General features: G+C 39.2%; 1 protein-coding gene across 1 annotated transcript in view; it reads left to right on the top strand.

The window, feature by feature from the left end:
* Nucleotides 1-19725, top strand: part of CCDC148 (coiled-coil domain containing 148) — a 205830-nt gene that overhangs the window by 50536 nt on the left and 135569 nt on the right. Inside the window, exons 3-4 of the mRNA XM_070731569.1 lie at nt 14911-14971; nt 18164-18285. Of these exons, the coding sequence (XP_070587670.1) occupies nt 14911-14971; nt 18164-18285 (183 nt within the window). The remainder of the gene's footprint in view (nt 1-14910; nt 14972-18163; nt 18286-19725) is intronic.

The raw sequence follows: 19725 nt of genomic DNA, 5'->3' as shown, positions 1-19725 counted from the left end.
TGTGAGCACTTTTAGGGTTGTTGTATATTTTTTGGACGTATATTTTGCTCGTGCCTACAATCTCAAATTAATATCTGCGGGTATAGATACAAGCTGTATATCTCCCCAGTCATAACCAACAAATGCCTCCCGGCTCTTAAGAGAGGATTGCAAAATGCTCAAATGTTTGTTGCCAAATTGACAATATAGATAATGTATATGCAATCAAATTCATACGTACATTTCAAATGAAATTGCTGTAATATATTTTACATGTCAGTGTCTTGAGAGAGTAACTTTGTTTGATACTTTGGTCCCTAGCTTTGAATTTTAATGCCATTCTACTGTTTCTGCTGGTTTAATATTCTGATTTTATTATTTTTTGGCCATATTGCTTAAGAGATCCTTTTGTGATATATCATATAATATTCCAAAAGTCAGGCTACAATCTAATAAATCAACATATTTAATACTGGAATTTATGAGCAATGATAGATAGATAGATAGATAGATAGATAGATAGATAGATAATTTTAATTAACAAATGAATCCCTATTCACCAGAGATGGGTTACAGAAGGTTCTGACCAGTTCTGGAGAACCGGTAGTGGAAATTTTCAGTTGTTTGGAGTTCCGGTAAATGCCACCTCTGACTGGCCCCGGCCCATCTATTCTCCCGAATCCCAGGTGATTGGAAACAAATTGGGATTTTGCAGTAACCTTCCCCTGGAGTGGGGAGGGAATTGAGATTTTACAAGCCACGGCCACAGAATTGGAAGGAAAAGTTTTTGAATCCTGCCACTGCTCTTCACCCGAGATCACTTTGCATACAAGCAAAACCCTGCAGATGACCTAATCCACAAATTTTGCTTTGATAGGATATTGGCAGCTTCAGTTCCCAATGTCTGGGATGTCTGGTAATATAATGTCTACAATCAACAATGTCTGAGAATATGTGGATGGGCAAGGGAGACAAGCCCATCCATCTTGTAATGATGTGTTGCAATGACCTCCAGGGAGCCCAACCAGATAGTTATGGATTCTACCCACAAGTGGCATCAACAACCAGGCCAAAAAACAGTGTTCCTCTTTTCTTTCACAAAGGAGCTAAAAGCCTCTAAAAGGAGCAGTTTTAACTAGCAAAGGCTGCATACAAAACAGAAGCAAATGCACACAGACAGCAGGGAGCCAGAATTGCATAAAGGGATTTGGTATCTGGCTTTCTACAAAATTTCTGTCTTCCTAAAAACTACACTGGAAATTGGCTGGCTTTTTTCCCAATGACTAAGCAAATAAACCCAGGAGCATTTAATTAGCAATTGGATAACATCAATGAAGGTTCATCTTGTATTCTTTGCTTGTAAAAACAGCTACCACCTGCACTCTGGATTCACAGCGGAAAAAGTCTCCCCGTGGATAAATGGTAAGGAAGAGCATATGATAAAAGCAATGCTAGGTTCTAGATGCAGATAAAAGTAGATTGAGTATGTGATATGCTGGAAAATCTGACAGGTCATAGAAGGCAGCAACAGATGTGCACCAGAGGTGGGTTCCTCCCGGTTCTCACTGGTTCTATAGAACCCATCGTAAACTAGTTCTGTTGGTGCCAGCTCTTGGAGGCCACCATCTTGGTTTTCTGATAAGAATCTAAGAACATAAGAAGAGCCATGATGAATCAGGCCAAGGCCCATCGAGTCCAGCATTCTGTGTCACACAATGGCCCACCAATTGTCCATGGGGATCTTGAGCAGAAAGAGAAGGCAAGACCCTCCCTTTCCCCTGACCCCCAACAAATGGTACTCGCGGGAATCCTGCCTGCCTCAACCAACATAGAGGCGGCACATGGACATCCGTTTCAATAACCACTTGGCATCCATGAATCTATCTAATCTTGCCTTGAAGCTATCCAGGCTGACAGCTGTCACGACCTCTTCTGGAAGTGAATTCCATAAACCAGCGACCCTCTGGGTGAAGAAATATTTCCCTTGAATTAATTGCAAACATAAGCAAATAAAATGAAAATGTTGGAAATGCCATGATAGAAAGTGAATATTTTACAATGTATAGTGGTCAAATTAAAAAAAACCCTGAAAAATCTGAAACAAAGTACAAGTATTTACTCAAAACATTTTAAAAATGAAGTCTGAATCGAAACTTTATTTCCTTTCTACTAGGAATTGATTCACAAATAAATAAAAATATAACAATTTATTAAGAAATCTTTGGATCATTATTGGAAAATAATAATAATAAAGGCCCATCGAGTCCAGCATTCCGTGTCCCACAGTGGCCCACCAATTGTCCATGGGAATCTTGAGCAGAAAGAGAAGACAGGACCATCCCTTTCCCTTGACCCCCAACAAATGGCACTCAAGGGAATCCTTCCTGCCTCAACCAAAATAGAGGCGGCACATGGACATCCGTTTCAATAACCACCAATACACTTGGCATCCATGATTACCCTTGCTCCTCCCACATTAGGCATATAGGACAGGGAGGAGGGAAAGTTAACAGATGATAGGAGGAGGAGCTGCTACCACTTTTAAAAGCATAGCTGATTTATGGCATGCCTCTCATGGAGTTACCAGCAGAAGCAATACAACTACATTTTGTTTTCACAGCCCACATTCATTTCCCTTGGAAACTCGAGAAGAATGGGATAAATCTGATGGGAAAGATGATGTAATAGTAGGTGAGAATGGCCTTGTGAGGTGGGACGGAGAGGTGCTAAATCAGAACTCTAAATCATCAAGGAGTAGAAGAAATAGCTACTGCAAGGTGAGGTGAGGTAGTAACTCCTGAGAACTGCATGGACTCCTTAAGGCCCATGGTTAGGGAGGGTGAAGTGTTTATTACCTTATCTCAGGTAAGACAGCAAAGTACGACCCAGAAATCTTTAGGAAGCATAGAGAAAGTGTTCCTAAAGTGTTGCAATTTATGGGAGTCAGGGATGCATTCCTGGACAGGTCAAGGCTAGTTCTTTGGAGAACTCTCTTAAGATAAAATAAAGTTTTAGTCAAATTTACATTCAGATTCTTTTGTTTTAAGATGTGCTGGTCTGTTTTACAGATATGATAAGTTTGAATGTGTCTGCTGTTTCAGGAAATTTGCTTTGCTTTTGGTGTTTCAGATGTTTATTGCCTTTTCCAGCACCTCAAAACAACAGGACTTGAAATTGATTTTGGAAGAACTAAATTAATTTCCAAAATCAAACACTCCAACAAAAGAATCATCATGGAAACCATTGAAATAGAGAAAAACTCCCACATAATGCCTACCAGACATCTGGAAACTAGCCCTAATCAATAAACTAATCCCAGTCATGAAAACTGACATCAGACTCAGAACAACACAGGACACCACCACCAATCACCTTCACCAGATCCAAACCCATGCCCACTCCACAGACAAAATACAAACACTACCCAGAAGCCAAACCACGGTGGCAGCTCCAACTGCTGCACCCACCTCTGACACACACACAAAGCAAACTGACACATGCCATAAACACATAACCAGACCACAAACTCAGAGCCAAACCAAAACCCGGGATGTTACACCACAGGCATACATTACAAAACAGCTGACCAGTCTGCAGGCATCAACTGCAACAACTACTCAGGATGTCACCCCTAATCTGCAAACATCAACTAATCTGCATACATCAGCTGCATCAAGTACTCAAGGTGTTACCCCACTGACTAATCAGAATGTTACAACACAGCCAACCAACCCGCTTGCAGCAACTGAGCCAGCACTCCACACCCTCCCACCAGTATTTATAAAGGGACAGCAGCTCAAACTATGTTTTATTCGCCCAAGCACAAAGCCGAAAGCACCAGCCTGAAGATGACAAGTGGGACCTTGTCAAAAAGTCGCCAAGATTCTATCACTTACACGGGAAAAGACCCAAATAAGCCAATACTTATGTATGTATGTATATACACACACAGAGAGAAAGACAAACCATTTTTTTTCATTTAGTAGGTTCCTTTTACCTTGATTGCTTCCCAAGAAGTCAAGTGCCTCTCTTTTCACTACAAAGGCATGATGCCATTGCACAAACTTTTTTCCTTTCCTTTTCTTTTCTTTCTTTTTTCTTTTTGCCATTTGCTGGCTGCAGAGTAAGATAACGGCACATGTCACACTGTATTAAAAGTTACCGAGCAAAGAGGAAAAAGAAGACACTGAAGAGAAAAAGGTGTCGGCTATTTTTAGTTGCTTCCATAAATCTTCCATACTACGGTAGTCTTCCCTTAAAACTTTGACTTGCTTAATGCTTTCAAGGATGACAGCAGCTTCTCCTGCTGTCCAGGTTTTAGAATCACAGCTTGGCCCTGTGTGGTGAGGTTTCACCATTGCTAATCAATGTTATTTTAGGGCTATATGCCTTTTTCTGTGCTTCTGAATATGTCATCTGCTTGTGAAACATGTTAAATATTTTGCAGATGTACTGCTGGTGCTCTGCTGATGTATACCCGTGCCTAGTATTTTCTGTTGGGATTGTTTGACAGAGTTAAAAATCTATTTTGTTTGAGTGAAAAGGAAACAAAACAGCAGAGCCAAAGGCTTAGCAGTCTGTTTGAAAGGAAAATAATGGTCCAAAGTGTTTATCCAGGTCCTCGATTGATTAGACTGAAGAAAGTTCAATCAACAGAAAGTTCTTGATAAATGCAAATGTTTACTTTTACTGCCAAGATCATCACCCACCAGTTAATTAGGGAGTGTATCTGTAAATTGATCAATCGAGAGCCGTGGTGGTAGGGAAAACAATCCAACTCTGAAAGCATGCCCATCCTTAAGACAACTCCAGGGTTTGCCTGAAACTCATAAGATTTTGTGCTTGCTCGCTGATCCTGACTTTTCAGCCCATGGCAGTACTTTTATATTTCCCAGTAAATCTGATTTAATTCGCACAAATCATTGGATGACTCTTTTGCAATTTTTCTTTTCTTTTTTTCAGGTGAAACAATTGATCCTGCCCCATTAAAGCTAAGGATTTGCATATATTCTCTGGTTTAAATTCTGGAACTGCTTTAGAGCTTAGCTGCTTCATTTCCCCCCCCCCATTTTTCTTTTGCCCTGATATCCTGCATATTTATAGTTTCAATTTACCTTTAAGCTTGCCTTGGGGCCCATGTGGTCTTGAAAGCTGGGGTGTTGTTGTTTTTTTTTTGCTTGATCCTTTCATGTCCATTCTGGTATCTAGCCTCCATTTCCAGGGCCAGAGGCTTCTATGGTATTTTTCCCCCCTCTTAAATCACATCATTACCTGGAGATATTCTATTTGCTTTGTAGGCCAGAGTAAAACTTTATTTTATGGGAAAGCATTCATTAAGTCAAAATTGTGGGTTTCTATCCCTGATAAATTTTATTTCTATTTTGATATATGGAGACTTGTGGCTGTTCAGGGAATATAAAAGATTTGGAGAATCTGCTACTGAAGCTTGTGGCCATTTGGCAGCGTCTCAGATCTATTGTTCTAGACATTTTATTTATTGCACAATAATGGCAGAACACTGTTTAGTTTCCCCCATTATCCCCGTGAGAATTTCTTCCAGCAGAACTGTAGCTGTATGCAGTGAAGGGCCGGTCTTCTTACCTCCTCCTGGAGCTCCCTCAGAGGCCATCGCAGGCACGCACGCTCCCATTGGATGGGCATGGGGGCGGGTCAGGGGAACTCAGCTGCACATGTATCCTGGATTTTCCTACCGGAGTTGCACAATTGGGCACACCGGCTGCTGTCCGCCACTGGCTGGATGTTTCATCTGGTAGAACTTTCTTATCAGAATATTAGAAACAGAAACATAGAAGATTGATGGCAGAAAAAGACCTCATGGTCCATCTAGTCTGCCCTTATACTATTTTTTGTATTTTATCTTAGGATGGATATTTGTTTTTCCCAGGCATGTTTAAATTCAGTTACTGTGGATTTACCAACCACATCTGCTGGAAGTTTGTTCCAAGGATCTACTACTCTTTCAGTAAAATAATATTTTCTCATGTTGCTTTTGATCTTTCCCTCAACTAACTTCAGATTGTGTCCCCTTGTTCTTGTGTTCACTTTCCTATTAAAAACACTTCCCTCCTGAACCTTATTTAACCCTGTGACATATTTAAAATGTTTTGATCATGTCCCCCCTTTTCCTTCTGTGCTCCAGACTATACAGATTGAGTTCATTAAGTCTTTCCTGATACATTTTATGCTTAAGATCTTCCACCATTCTTGTAGCCCGTCTTTGGACCCGTTCAATTTTGTCAATATCTTTTCGTAGGTGATGTCTCCAGAACTGAACACAGTATTCCAAATGTAGTCTCACTAGCGCTCTATATACCGGGATCACAATCTCCCTCTTCCTGCTTGTTATACCTCTAGCTATGCAGCCAAGCATTCTACTTGCTTTTCCTACCGCCTGACTGCACTGTTCACCCATTTTGAGACTGTCAGAAATCACTACCCCTAAATCCTTCTCTTCTGAAGTTTTTGCTAACCTAGAACTGCCAATACAATACTCAGATTGAGGATTCCTTTTCCCCAAATGCATTATTTTACATTTGGAAACATCATACTGCAGTTTCCATTGCTTTAACTACTTATCTAGTAAACATTAAACTGCAGTTTCCATTGCTTTGACCATTTATCTAGTAAAGCTAAATCATTTACCATATTACAAACACGTCCAGGAATATCAACCCTATTGCACACTTTAGAGTCATCGGCAAATAGGCAAACCTTCCCTACCAAACCTTCCCCTATGTCACTCACAAACATATTAAAAAGAATAGGACCCAGAACAGACCCTTGTGGCACACCGCTTGTAACCTGTCTCTGCTCAGAATTCTCACCATTAACAATAACTCTCTGATGTCTACACTTCAACCAGCTGCAAATCCACTGAACTATCCAGTGATTAAGTCCAAGATAACCAAGATATTTGTTTGTTTGGTGTGTGTGTGTTTGTGTATTTAATCTTTTTAAAATGTGTGATCAAAAAATTTGGTAGGAAAAAAGGATAGTTCGCGTTTGTGCTACCATTCTAATAATTTTGGACAGCTTTGTCCAAAATATTATGATTTCAGGCTGGAACCAGTAATGGAAACAGATTTACAGTGATCCCCCGCTCGTTGCGAGGGTTCCGTTCCAGGAGCCCCCGCAACGAGCGGGTTTTCGCGAAGTAGCGATGCGGAAGTAAAAACACCGTCTGCGCATGTGCAGACGGTGTTTTTACTCCCACAGCGCTAGCGAGGAGCCGAAGATTGGGGGCGGGGCGGCTGTTTGCCGCCGGCATGGAGGGCTTCCTAGCAGCCCCCCAAACCCGGGTTGGGGGTCCGGGGGGCGCTTGGTATCGCCGGTTTTGAGCTGAGTCCGGAAGCGAATTCGCTTCCGGACTCAGCTCAAAACCGGCGATAGCAAGCGGCAAGGAACGGCTTGTCTCGGCGCTTTCGAGCTGTCAGCTCGAAAGCGCCGAGACAAGCCGTTCCTTGCCGCTTGGTATCGCCGGTTTTGAGCTCAAAACCGCCGGTTTTCAGCTCAAAACCGCCGATAGCAAGCGGCAAGGAACGGCTTGTCTCGGCGCTTTCGAGCTGTCAGCTCGAAAGCGCCGAGACAAGCCGTTCCTTGCCGCTTGCTATCGCCGGTTTTGAGCTGAAAACCGGCGGTTTTGAGCTCAAAACCGGCGATACCAAGCGGCAAGGAACGGCTTGTCTCGGCGCTTTCGAGCTGACAGCTCGAAAGCGCCGAGACAAGCCGTTCCTTGCCGCTTGCTATCGGCGGTTTTGAGCTGAGTCCGGAAGCGAATTCGCTTCCGGACTCAGCTCAAAACCGGCGATACCAAGTGGCAAGGAACGGCTTGTCTCGGCGCTTTCGAGCTGACAGCTCGAAAGCGCCGAGACAAGCCGTTCCTTGCCGCTTGCTATCGGCGGTTTTGAGCTGAGTCCGGAAGCGAATTCGCTCCCGGACTCAGCTCAAAAGCGGCGAGAATGAACGGCGTGGGCGGGCGAAGGGCGGGCGGCAGCGAGGAGTTTGCGTGGGCGGTGGGGAAACTCCTCGCTGACGCCAGCAAGAGGGGGAAGACCCAGGGAAGCCGCTGCCATCTACGCATGCGTGCCCGGCACGCATGCGTAGATGGTATTTTTGACTTCCGGGTTGAAAAATAGCGAAGTACCCTGTTCGCAATGGTTGGGGACGCAATAAACGGGGGATCACTGTATTTATTTATTTATTTATTTATTTATTTATTTATTTATTTATTCATTCATTCATTCATTCATTCATTCATTCATTCGATAAACATGTACAAGTTAGCAGGTACTGTATTGGTATATACATAAACATAAGCAACGTAGCTACAGTTAAAGTTGGACAATTAGGACAGTAGGACAGGGACAGTAGGCACAGCATTGGGCTTTTATGCATGCCCACATTCTTTTTTTATTCTTATTCTTCTCATCTATCTCACTCCCTCAACCCATTACTGTAGACTCACAACTGTTCTTTTCATACTTTGGCATATATTAATTTCTATAACCCCATCTCAATATTTAAACCATCAGAAAAACAGCAGTATTGGTCCATATGCCGGGGCAGATATACTAAATCGCCTTCTCTTTTGCTGAGTCTGCGGAGAGGGGCGGCATACAAATCCAATAAATAATAATAATAATAATAATAATAATAATAATAATAATAATAATAATATTCTAAAGATAAAGTTGGCAAGCTTTAGACTTGATTGGTGGAGTAATTATTTCCTACATAACAACTATATGGAGTTATGCTGTAGGTGCAAATTTACGGGGAATTGCCTTACGTTCTGGCATTGAGCCGCACTCAGGCAATTTCGCAGTTACGTGTGAGTGCAATGGAACTGCTGAAGGTTTAAGTTTTCCAGTTAGAATTTCTATTTCCTGATGCCAACACAGAACTGGAGCCTGGACTTTCCAGTTTCAGCAGTTTTCATTGTTGCATTGTCAGACAGGTGTTTTTCAACTTGTAAAGCAGGAAAAAAAACCCAAACAAATAACCCAGAAATTGGAAGGAGGCTTAAATGTACATCCTGTAATCTTTTAAACTGTCACGGCATTATGCTTTGCCCAGAAGAATGGGATTTAAAAGTGCTTTTAGTGGAATTAAGATCGATTATTGCACAGATTGTTTCCTAATTGGGCATATTTACTAGCATATAAAGATAACCTATAAATTTGTTTATCTGGGGATCTGTTTTTAAACTTTAGAATTGGAGTGGATCCAGTTTGCCACATTAACCACTTTGCACAACTAGCCCAATCAAAGATTACTTTTTGCATCTACTTAATGGCTCATGCAGTATGGCTCCAGATGAAACTATTTTAAATACATCAATTAATACAGTTTAGTTATTGCCCTGCTCCATTTGGGAAAGACAGCAACCTTTTTATTAATGAAGATGATGGCATAAGCTCCTTGGAAAATAGCACACAAAATAGTTGTTTTCACTGAAGTTCTTTTAAATTGATATAATCAAATATTCCTTTTGGCTAACTAATGACTGGAATTACAAAAACAAGTTAATTCATACAAATTTAATTTATTAGTGCTGTTCGCTGAGCTTATACACTAATGATAAGTTTTCATGAAATGCATTCATTCAAATTTTTCAAAATATGTAATGCTTTGCAGTTCTCTATATGACAATTGTAGAATTTGATTTAATCAGACTGAACATCTATTAATTTTGTAAGCTTAATTATTTAATCCTACGAAAGTTATAAAGTTATCTTAAAAACATAGTAGGATCAGGTCCCTCAGAGGACTAAATTCAGAATTAATAAAAAAAGCCCAATCCTAATTCTAAGGGTGGTTATTTTTGAATTGGCTGAGGTGTGTCAAGCATTGCGATGGTTGTAGAATTACTGTTTCATATCATCATAACTACAAAAAATGGTTAAATATGGTCTGCCTGTAGTCTTTGTTATGTAAGAACCATGGGACAGAGATATCGCTTACCTAACTTAGCAAGTTGTTTAAAAATCAAAGATTTGGAAGACTGCTAAACCATATAAGGGCATGATCTACAAACAGACTGCCATAATTTCCTATGGGATGAAAAACACAAAACACAGATATTTTCAGAAACACCAAATTAGGGGAACTCTACTTGCAGACTGGATTGAAATTAAGAAAAAATACTATACGCAAATACCGAAAATGGATATCTCCACTGGAAGTAACAATATACCCAAATGCACTAGATCTGGATTTAAAAAATTATATATAAACAAATTTATATGAACAAAATAACTTGAAATCCAGATAATATTTGACACAAATAGGGATAAAAATAGATTAGTGGCTGTACCTCGAAATCCAAATGAAATATAAAAAAGATATAGCTCAATTCAGATTCCAATACAAGTACCAAGAATTAAATAAAATATTATTAGGAAGGGAGGAAGAAAATGATATCAAAAATATACAATTATCTATTGAACGCTAAAATGGAAGAAGTAAAACAAGTAATGATTACCTGGGTACAAAATTTTGAATACCAAATTGAATTGGAACATTGGGAAATAATATGGGACCAAAATTACAAATTAATTGTGGCAGCATCATACAAAAAAACACCCATGTACAAAATGTTCTGTGTGGCACCTATTTCTGACAAGATTGGCAAAAATGTATCCAAATGTATCACAAAATGCTGGAAATACAAACAGAACCTGGGGACGTGCCCAGAAGTAAGGAAATTTGGGGAAATGATCCACAAATGGATAATTGAAATCACACAAGAACGCATAGACTTTAAACCAGAACTGTTCTTACTTGGAATTGTAAAAAAGAAAGCATATAAACATACTCAGTATCTCATTCGAAATATAATGACTGCAACTAGAATTCTCTATCCTCAGTACTGCGGCCCTATTTGGACCGGGAGTCACTGCTCACAGTCACTTATGCCCTCATCACCTCGAGGCTCGACTACTGTAATGCTGTTTACATGGGGCTACCTTTGAAGAGTGTTCAGAAACTTCAGATCGTGCAGAATGCAGCTGCGAGAGCAATCATGGGCTTCCTTAGGTATGCCCATGTTACATAAACAGTGTAGTCTGCATTGGTTGCCGATCAGTTTCCGGTCACAATTCAAAGTGTTGGTTATGACTGATAAAACCCTTCATGGCACCGGACCAGAATATCTGTGAGACCGCCTTCTGCCGCACAAATCCCAGCGGCCAGTTAGGGCCCACAGAGTTGGCCTTCTCCGGGTCCCGTCGACTAAACAATGTCGGCTGCCGGGACCCAGGGGAAGAGCCTTCTCTGTGGTGGCCCTGACCCTCTGGAACTAGCTCCCCCCAGAGATTAGGACTGCCCCCACCCTCATTGCCTTTCGTAAACCTTTTAATACCCACCTTTGCCATCAGGCATGGGGGAGCTGAGACATCTCCCCTTGCCTATGTAGTTTTATGTATGGTATGTTTGTCTGTATGCTTTTTATGTAATGGGTTTTTATAGCTTTTTAATGTAAATTGTTATTTTAGACTATTATTATTATTATTATTATTATTATTATTATTATTATTTATTGGATTTGTATGCCGCCCCTCTCCGCAGACTCGGGGCGGCTAACAACAGCAACAAAAACAGCATGTAAATCCAATCCTAAAAAAAACCCCCTTATTTGTAAAACCAAACATACATACAAACAAGCATAAATTGTAAAGGCTTAGGGGGAAAGAATATCTCAGTTCCCCCATGCCTGACGGCAGAGATGGATTTTTAGGAGCTTACAAAAGGCGAGGAGGGTGGGGGCAATTCTAATCTCCGGGGGAGTTGGTTCCAGAGGGTCGGGGCCGCCACAGAGAAGGCTCTTCCCCTGGGCCCTGCCAAATGACATTGTTTTGTTGACGGGACCCGTCAATATTAGATTTGTTATGGTATATTGTTTTATCACTGCTGTGAGCCACCCCGAGTCTACAAAACATTTAGAACACTGTTGAAAAATAAAAATGAGGAACAAGGAAAGTATATTGAAAAAAAAGGATTGATAATAAAAAACAGATAGATAATTACACTGGGATTAACAGTGATAAGAAAAGGGGGAATTTCACTCCCAAAAGAATCAATCAAGATAGAGGAGGTAATAGGGAGAAGAGATTAGACAGAATTGTGAGGAGAGTTCAACAAATAATATATTTAAAAGGAGGAAAAGGAATTCAGAAAAGAGAATTAATATGTATAAAAATAAAAGAAAGAAAAGGAAAAATTAAGAGAAGGGGAAAAGGGAAAAATTTGCAAGAAGTAGAATTTTTGGGAGACTAAAGGAAAATGGATGAAGAGGGGAGGTTAATGGAATGAAAGAGGCGTAATAAGACATTTGGTAATACAGTAGTCTTATTTGTATCAATGGTATTAACTGTGTGTAATAAATTATGTTGTAAGGTTTTATGGAAGAGTGTTATATGAAGATATAATTATGAATAGTGATGATGTAAACTATACTATAGTAAATACAATTGTTGGTATGTCATAAAATTTGCAGAATTATTATGCTAAAAGGTTTTTTAAATAAGTCAATAATTTTATATCAGATTGGTGCATGATGGTTAAAATTAAATTTTGACAATGGAAAAGGTAATGATTTAAGTGAATTGATGGAAAGTTATATGAAACAATAGAGAGAATAAGCCATAATCTCTAGCTCTCTCCTATGACAACTTGCAATACTACAGCCAATCAGAACATAGAATACATTTTAAAGCTATATTACACCAATCCATACAACTATATTGTTTGCTTGTTTATCTAATACCAACCTAACTGTTTGGACAGAGTATTAACATTACCAACCAATGTGTAGCAATAAGATTAGATTTGGTTTAAATATTGAGGATGAGTTAAAATAAGAATGAGTAATAAAGGTGAAAGGGAGTTATGAAAAGGTAAAAGATCAGAAATGTAGGGCTTTTAGAAATGACAGAATAAAGATAAAATGAGTAAAGATATAAATTGAGGAATGGGAGGGGTGTCACCTGAAATTAAAAACATAAACAAGGTAAATTTGAAGGATAAATAAGAAAGGAGGCCAAGAAAAAATGAATATGTATGGAAGATAATCTATAGTGATTAATTTGGAAGAAAACTGAAAATTTAAGGTGGTAGACCCAGGCAATAAAAATAGGTGGCAAGGAGGCAGCATTAGAATAACAATAGATGAGGAAAGAGGGAGAAAGAAGGAAGAGGGAAAAGAGGGAGAGAGAGGGAGGGACGGGAGTAGTATGAAATATAGAGGGAAAACAGATGCCCAATAAAAGTACAAAAGCTACAAAGTTAGGATATTTGTTTTATGGAATTTGGACAGAAATGTATAATTATGTTTGATATGATTTATGATACATGTATAAATGTGTACCTATGTGAAGTTGGTGAAAAAATAAAAAAATATGTTTAAAAAGTAATGCTGTCCCACATGACTTTTTAAAACCCTAGTAGAGTGGTACCTCATGATACGGACTTAATTGGTTCCAGGAGGAGGTTCGTAAGGTGAAAAATTCGTAAGACGAAACAATGTTTCCCATAGGAATCAATGTAAAAGCAAATAATGCGTGCAAATCCTTCAGGAAAATCCCAAACTTTAGAAGGGAGGCGAACAGAGGGCAGGGAGGAGCAGTAAAGGGGGCGGGTGGAAGAAGCAAGGCTAGGCTAAAGGGTGAGTGGGAAGGAAGAAAAGCAAGGGGGGCGCCCCTCCCTTTTCTTTCTTCAAAAGACACCCTTTCAGTGCCTGTGCAAGCACGCTGTTCTCCTACTTTTTTAAATGCAAACTCTTTCCCCCTCCAAGCTGCCCCTCCCTTTTCTTTCTTCAAAAAAGGAAAAAAAAGAAACCCCTTCATCCCAGCAGCAGCGGCTTGGGTTCGTAAGGTGAAAATAGTTCGGAAGAAGAGGCAAAAAAATCTTAAACATCGGGTTCGTATCTCGAAAAGTTCGTTAGAAGAGGTGTTCGTAAGATGAGGTACCACTGTATATGATTTTATGTTATACAAGTATATTATATTTTTATATGCAGCCCAAGACAATAGTTTTTCACTCATTGCCGCCCAGCTAAGCCAAAAAATTGGTTATCTGAGAAATAGGTTGTTAAATCTTAGGGGCTATATTTTTTTCCAGACATTATTCAATATACATGTTACTTGCATACCTTTTATTAATATGAGTATTTTAATTATTCATAGGCATTGAAATTCCAGTGGTTTTTGAGTCATCTTGAATGCGTCTTCAAGAAGTGAATAAACTCAGACTCTTATATATGAGTGCAACTTTGTGTGTATGGTCTCATACATGTAAATAGAGGTGATGAGGAAAGTAAGAAATCCTCTGAAGATTTGTAAAGTTATTGGGTACTTAAATTCACCAATAGAAAGGAATCCATATATATATATGAGTGCAGTGTTAAATATGGACTATGAGAAAATTCAGTTTCATACTCCCATCCCCTTCTCTGTGTACAACTATCTTTATAGCTTTTATTTTAATCTTTGGAGTTTAATATCATTGTAAATTTTGTATAAGACTTATGATTTTTATTCTCAAATGGTTGAATCTTTCATTACTAAGGCTGCGATCTTAGGCACATGTGTTTGGTAGAAAGTCTTATTGGATTTAGTGAGAGTTTGGGGCAAGTAAATATTAATAAAATCAAACAAGAAATTTTGTAAAGTCAACAGCTTTATTACAGAAGTATATTGTAACACTTGGCTGAACTTTTAATAAACTTTGCCCATTAGAAAAAAAAATCCAAAAGCTGTACTCCCGACAGCTAAAATAACTGTCCTTGGAATAGATTTTATATCAATAAGGAAGTCCTGTATAAATAAATTCCCTTACCAAAAAAAAAAAAAATCAAATGAATACATTGAAAGGTGTCACTTTTTGACAAGCAATATGTTTATTTTTCAACAGTGTAAGATGAGTGAAAGAGATCTTCAAGGACTTATTGCAACTCAAAGAAACAGCAATATAGGTAATTAAAAAAACCTTTCGATTGTTCTCTTTTTCAATGTATGTACTTTAGCTTTCCTTACAACGTGATTATTTTAGTTACACATAGATTACAGGTAGACCTCAACTGAACCACTATTCCTTTAGTGGCTGTTTGAAGTTATGACAACACTGAAAAAGGTGAATTATGATCATTTTTCACAGGAATGTTGAAACATCCCCATGGTCATACGATCAAAATTCCGATGCTTAGCAACTGACATGCATTTATTGTGATTGCAGTGTCTTGGGTCAAGTGATCATCTTTTTTGACCTTCTTAAAGATAAAGTCAGTGGGGAAACCAGACTCACTTAACAACATATCACTACCGTAGCTTAACAGGTGAAGTGATTCAGTTAATTCAGTCTTGCTTAGCAATGGGAGTTTGGAGCTCAGTTGTGGCTGTAAGTCAAGGATTTGTCTGTACTGTATGTAGAATTTATCATTCATAAAGTTTGACCTATTGAGTTGGTTGCATTTTATGCAGGTGCATTCTAAACTGCCAATAGTTCTTTTGCTCTACGGTGGAAGAGAAATACTTTTAGGAATAAAATCTAGCACTTCGAAAGACTTGGGAACCCTTGATGATTTTATTGTTCTTCCCTATAGCTTAAAAATGAGCGAAGAAGAAAGGAGAAGTCAGGAGGGAAAATAGTGTGCCCAATGGAGCTGATTTCCAAGCAATGTGATTAGAATTACACTCATAAATGAATTGTTTGCTGATGCAAACTGGATAGTATATAAAATTAGTATAAGGACATATGTTTGCTATTTCCCATTAGCATGTTCGGCAATTTACTGCCTTAAAATAAAGGCTGAGATTGCTAAAATTATATGCTTTGCCAGAAGATCAAGATGTATAGTATTGACATTATCAGATTGGAAAAAAAGATTCTGAAACATCATGAATTACATTTATGAGAATTCATTCCAATACATCCTTAATAGATATGTTGGTATAAGTTAATTTTCTCTGAGCTAGTCAGAACCAATTTGCAAGACTGATTACCTGTAGGCTACTTCATTTCTATTAGATGCTTTCCAATGTATTTTAGTATGATGGGTTTCTTTAAGGCATGTGTTCTACTATTGATTGGATTGAATTTTTGTAAAGCTTAACGCATATCTATTTAAAGCAATGGGATGATTGTCAGTGCATTTAGATTAAGCATTAATGAATGTGGACCCAACTTTCTTACTTTATTCACATAACGTGCTTAGACAGAACCAAATATTAATAATCCAAATCAGGGTTATACAACATTTCTTATCGGTAGGGGTTGGTTGTTCATTTTAAATTAAGAGGCCTAGAAGAAGTGAAATAGAAATTCAACTAGGGCAAAAACAAAGATGCCTCTCTTTGAATGAATTAGATTTTGCAGTTTGGGTTTAATTTAATTAATATTTAATTTAATTTATTCGACTTCTATGCCACCCACTCCCATAGGACTCAGGGCAGTTTACAACAATATAATAATAATAAATAAAATAAAAAGAAGTCGAACATCAACAGTAGATTTAAAACCCCATTATAACCCTAACAAACCTATTATAAAAGCCCTAGAACCAATCTAACAAATATACATGCCAGTCAAACATAATTCGGGCACATAAGATGTTAAAGTTCATGGTTCCAGGCCTGTCGGCAAACCCAGGTCTTAACAGCTTTTCAAAAGGCCAGTAGAGTGGGAGCAGTGCAAACATCAGGGGGGGGGGGGGTTGGTTCCATAGAGCTGAGGCAGCAACAGAAAAAGCCCTCCCCCACGGTCCTGCCAACCTACATTGTTTAGTCAACGCGACCAGGAGAAGGCCGACTCTGTATGATCTAATAGGCCTCTGGGAAGTATGTGGCAGGAGACAATCCAGTAAATAGTCAGGCCCTAAGCCATGTAGGGCTCTATAGGTGACAACCAACACCTTGAATTGTGACCGGAGACTAATCAGTAGCCAGTGCAGCATGTGGAGTATTGGTGTTATATGGGCGTACCGAGGTACAGCCATAACAGCTCACGCGGCTGCATTCTGAACTATCTGCAGTCTCTGAACACTCTTCAACACCCCATGTAGAGCACATTGTCATAATCAAGACGGGAGGTGATGAGGGCCTGAGTGACTGTGCGCAAGATGTCCTGGTCCAAATAGGGCTGTAACAGGTACACCAGGCGAACCTGGGCAAAGGTCCCCCTGGCCAGTGAAGGGCTACCAAAATTTTTACTACCACGCTGTGGGCATGGCTTATACAGGAGACCCTGCATTTTCTTTCAACATCTTTCAGTGCAAATTGGGTGCTCTGGGGTGGAGCTCCATTTTCGCTACCCCACTGTGTTCCCCCCCATCCGGGCAGTAGTCTGCCCCTGGCCACAGCCAAGAGATGGTGTTCAAGGTTCAGCTGTGGGTCCAGGAGGACACCCAAGTTACGAACCCTATCTGAGGGGGTCAGAACCTCCCCACCCAGAACAATGGACGGACAGATGGAACAGTCCTTCAGAGGGAATACCCAGAACCACTCAGTCCTGTCTGGGTTGAGCTTGAGCCTGTTGGCTCTCATCCAGATCCTAACAGCTTCCAGGCACCGGCACATCACATCAACCACTTCACTGAATTGGCATGGGGAGGAAATGTATAACTGGGTATCATCAGCGTACTGATGGTACCTTATCCCAACATAGAACTTTGAAATGTTTGGATACTACAGATCTATAACTATGCCTATAATAAACATCAAAATTGAACAATTGTAGTGCTATCATCCTCTGGTCTTTGAGAGGATGTCACAAAACTGGAACTAGACAGCTGCATGTAATTTGTGAACCATAGGCCTATCGCTGATCTAAGGCAAATTGTTATTATCTTTCCCCCCAGTTTCAGTTAGGGAAATGGATGTAAGTTTTAAGTAGTAAGTGATTTAAGCAATCAAATTAAAACCTCAATGTTTTGGTTGTGTAGTTTTCTGCATATTTTGCTATATTTAAGAAGTACTTAAAAAGTACTTCTTATTTTGTATTTGTAACATAATCATTTTCATGAATTGCAACTTTGTTTAGAAAAACAAAATGTATAGACAGTGTAAATTTTCCTCTTAACATCACACTTTTAAAACTATCATGTTTATTTTTGTTTACTTCAAATGTCCAAAATTTCTTACAATCTGAATTGTTGATTTGCCTCTACTAGACAATTTGGTTGTTCGTGTGAAAAATGAGCTTAAAAGTTCAAAGTACAAACCTGTTGATTATGAAGAACTCTATGCAATTACTGAAGCGAAGAAATTACAGTCTGCTAACATCCTTTTAAAGGTAAGTATCTATAAATTATGATGCATGTTGTATGCAATTCTAGCTGTTCAAGAAAAATGTTACGTAAAATCTAAGTAGCATTCATTAAAGTATATCCTACTAGACATTAGGTCAGCGGTTCTCAACCTGTGGGTTATTATTATTATTATTATTTATTAGATTTGTATGCCGCCCCTCTCCGAAGACTCGGGGCAGCTTACAACAGCAATAAAACAATTCATGACAAATTTAATAATTTAAAAACATTTTTTAAAAAACCCATTATTAAGCAGACATACACACAGACATACCATACATAAATTGTATAGGCCCGGGAGAGATATTTCAATTCCCCCATGCCTGGCGGCAAAGGTGGGTTTTAAGGAGTTTACGAAAGGCAAGGAGGGTGGGGGCAGTTCTAATCTCTGGGTTGCGACCCCTTTGTGGGTTGAATGAACCTTTCACAAGGATTGTGATAGGAACCACAACACTGTTCCTATATCTGTCTCCAGTTGGGTCCACCCATATGCAAATAGAATACTGCCAAAAAGAAAAAAATATACCATGGGAACTTCTGAGCATGCACAGAAGCCGAATTTCCGGCACTGCACCTGTGTCATTATCTAGTGTTTGGGGGTGGGGGGTGGGGTGTTGCATTTAAAAAAAAATTGGCACTGTGTATACGTCTGTGTGCAAAGCGCCCACACGCCCACAAGGCACGTTCATGCATCACAGGAGGAAGCAAACCAGCAGTGAGGTAAGTTGGAAACTACCCCTGAGTTTCCTAATAATTTTATTATTTTATGGCTGTATTAAATGGTCACAGCATTAGGAAGGTTGAGAACCATTGCATTAGGCAAAGTATGGATGAAAACAGGAAGTCAGCAAAGATTGCTAATTAGTAACAGGATTAACAATTGGATTGTAAAACTAGCTGAACAATGGATCTGAACTTGTGCCATTAATTAGTAATATCACTTTGATTGAGTATTGATGCTTATGGGGTTTGTGCAATTTGTGAATGCCAGTTGAAACTTTTTTAAACCTTTCTTTTCTATTTACTCATTTGTCTTTTTATACCTCTGTTTGAAGCAGTTTATAAAATTATTAGCAACACAGAATAAAACTAAAACATCTTTAAATTTTGGTTGGTTTCTGGAAGCTACATGGATATATAGTTCAACTATGGAGATTTAGCAACAATATGAATATGGTTTGCTCTTGTCTTCTGTGGAAGAAAGCAATAAAACATGTAGTATTACAGAATTTAAATGTGTCTTAAATACCTGCACATAGTATCACAATGCATTTATGAACTTGAGTTTGCATTGTGACATCAAGATGAACATTTCAATAAAACTTCCTTCCTTCCTTCCTTCCTTCCTTCCTTCCTTCCTTCCTTCCTTCCTTCCTTCCTTCCTTCCTTCCTCCCTCCCTCCCTCCCTCCCTCCCTCCCTGTCA

Source organism: Erythrolamprus reginae, chromosome 1, assembly GCF_031021105.1.
Source record: "Erythrolamprus reginae isolate rEryReg1 chromosome 1, rEryReg1.hap1, whole genome shotgun sequence".
Classification (NCBI taxonomy): Eukaryota; Metazoa; Chordata; class Lepidosauria; order Squamata; family Dipsadidae; genus Erythrolamprus; species Erythrolamprus reginae.
This window is presented reverse-complemented; position numbering and strand designations above follow the sequence as displayed.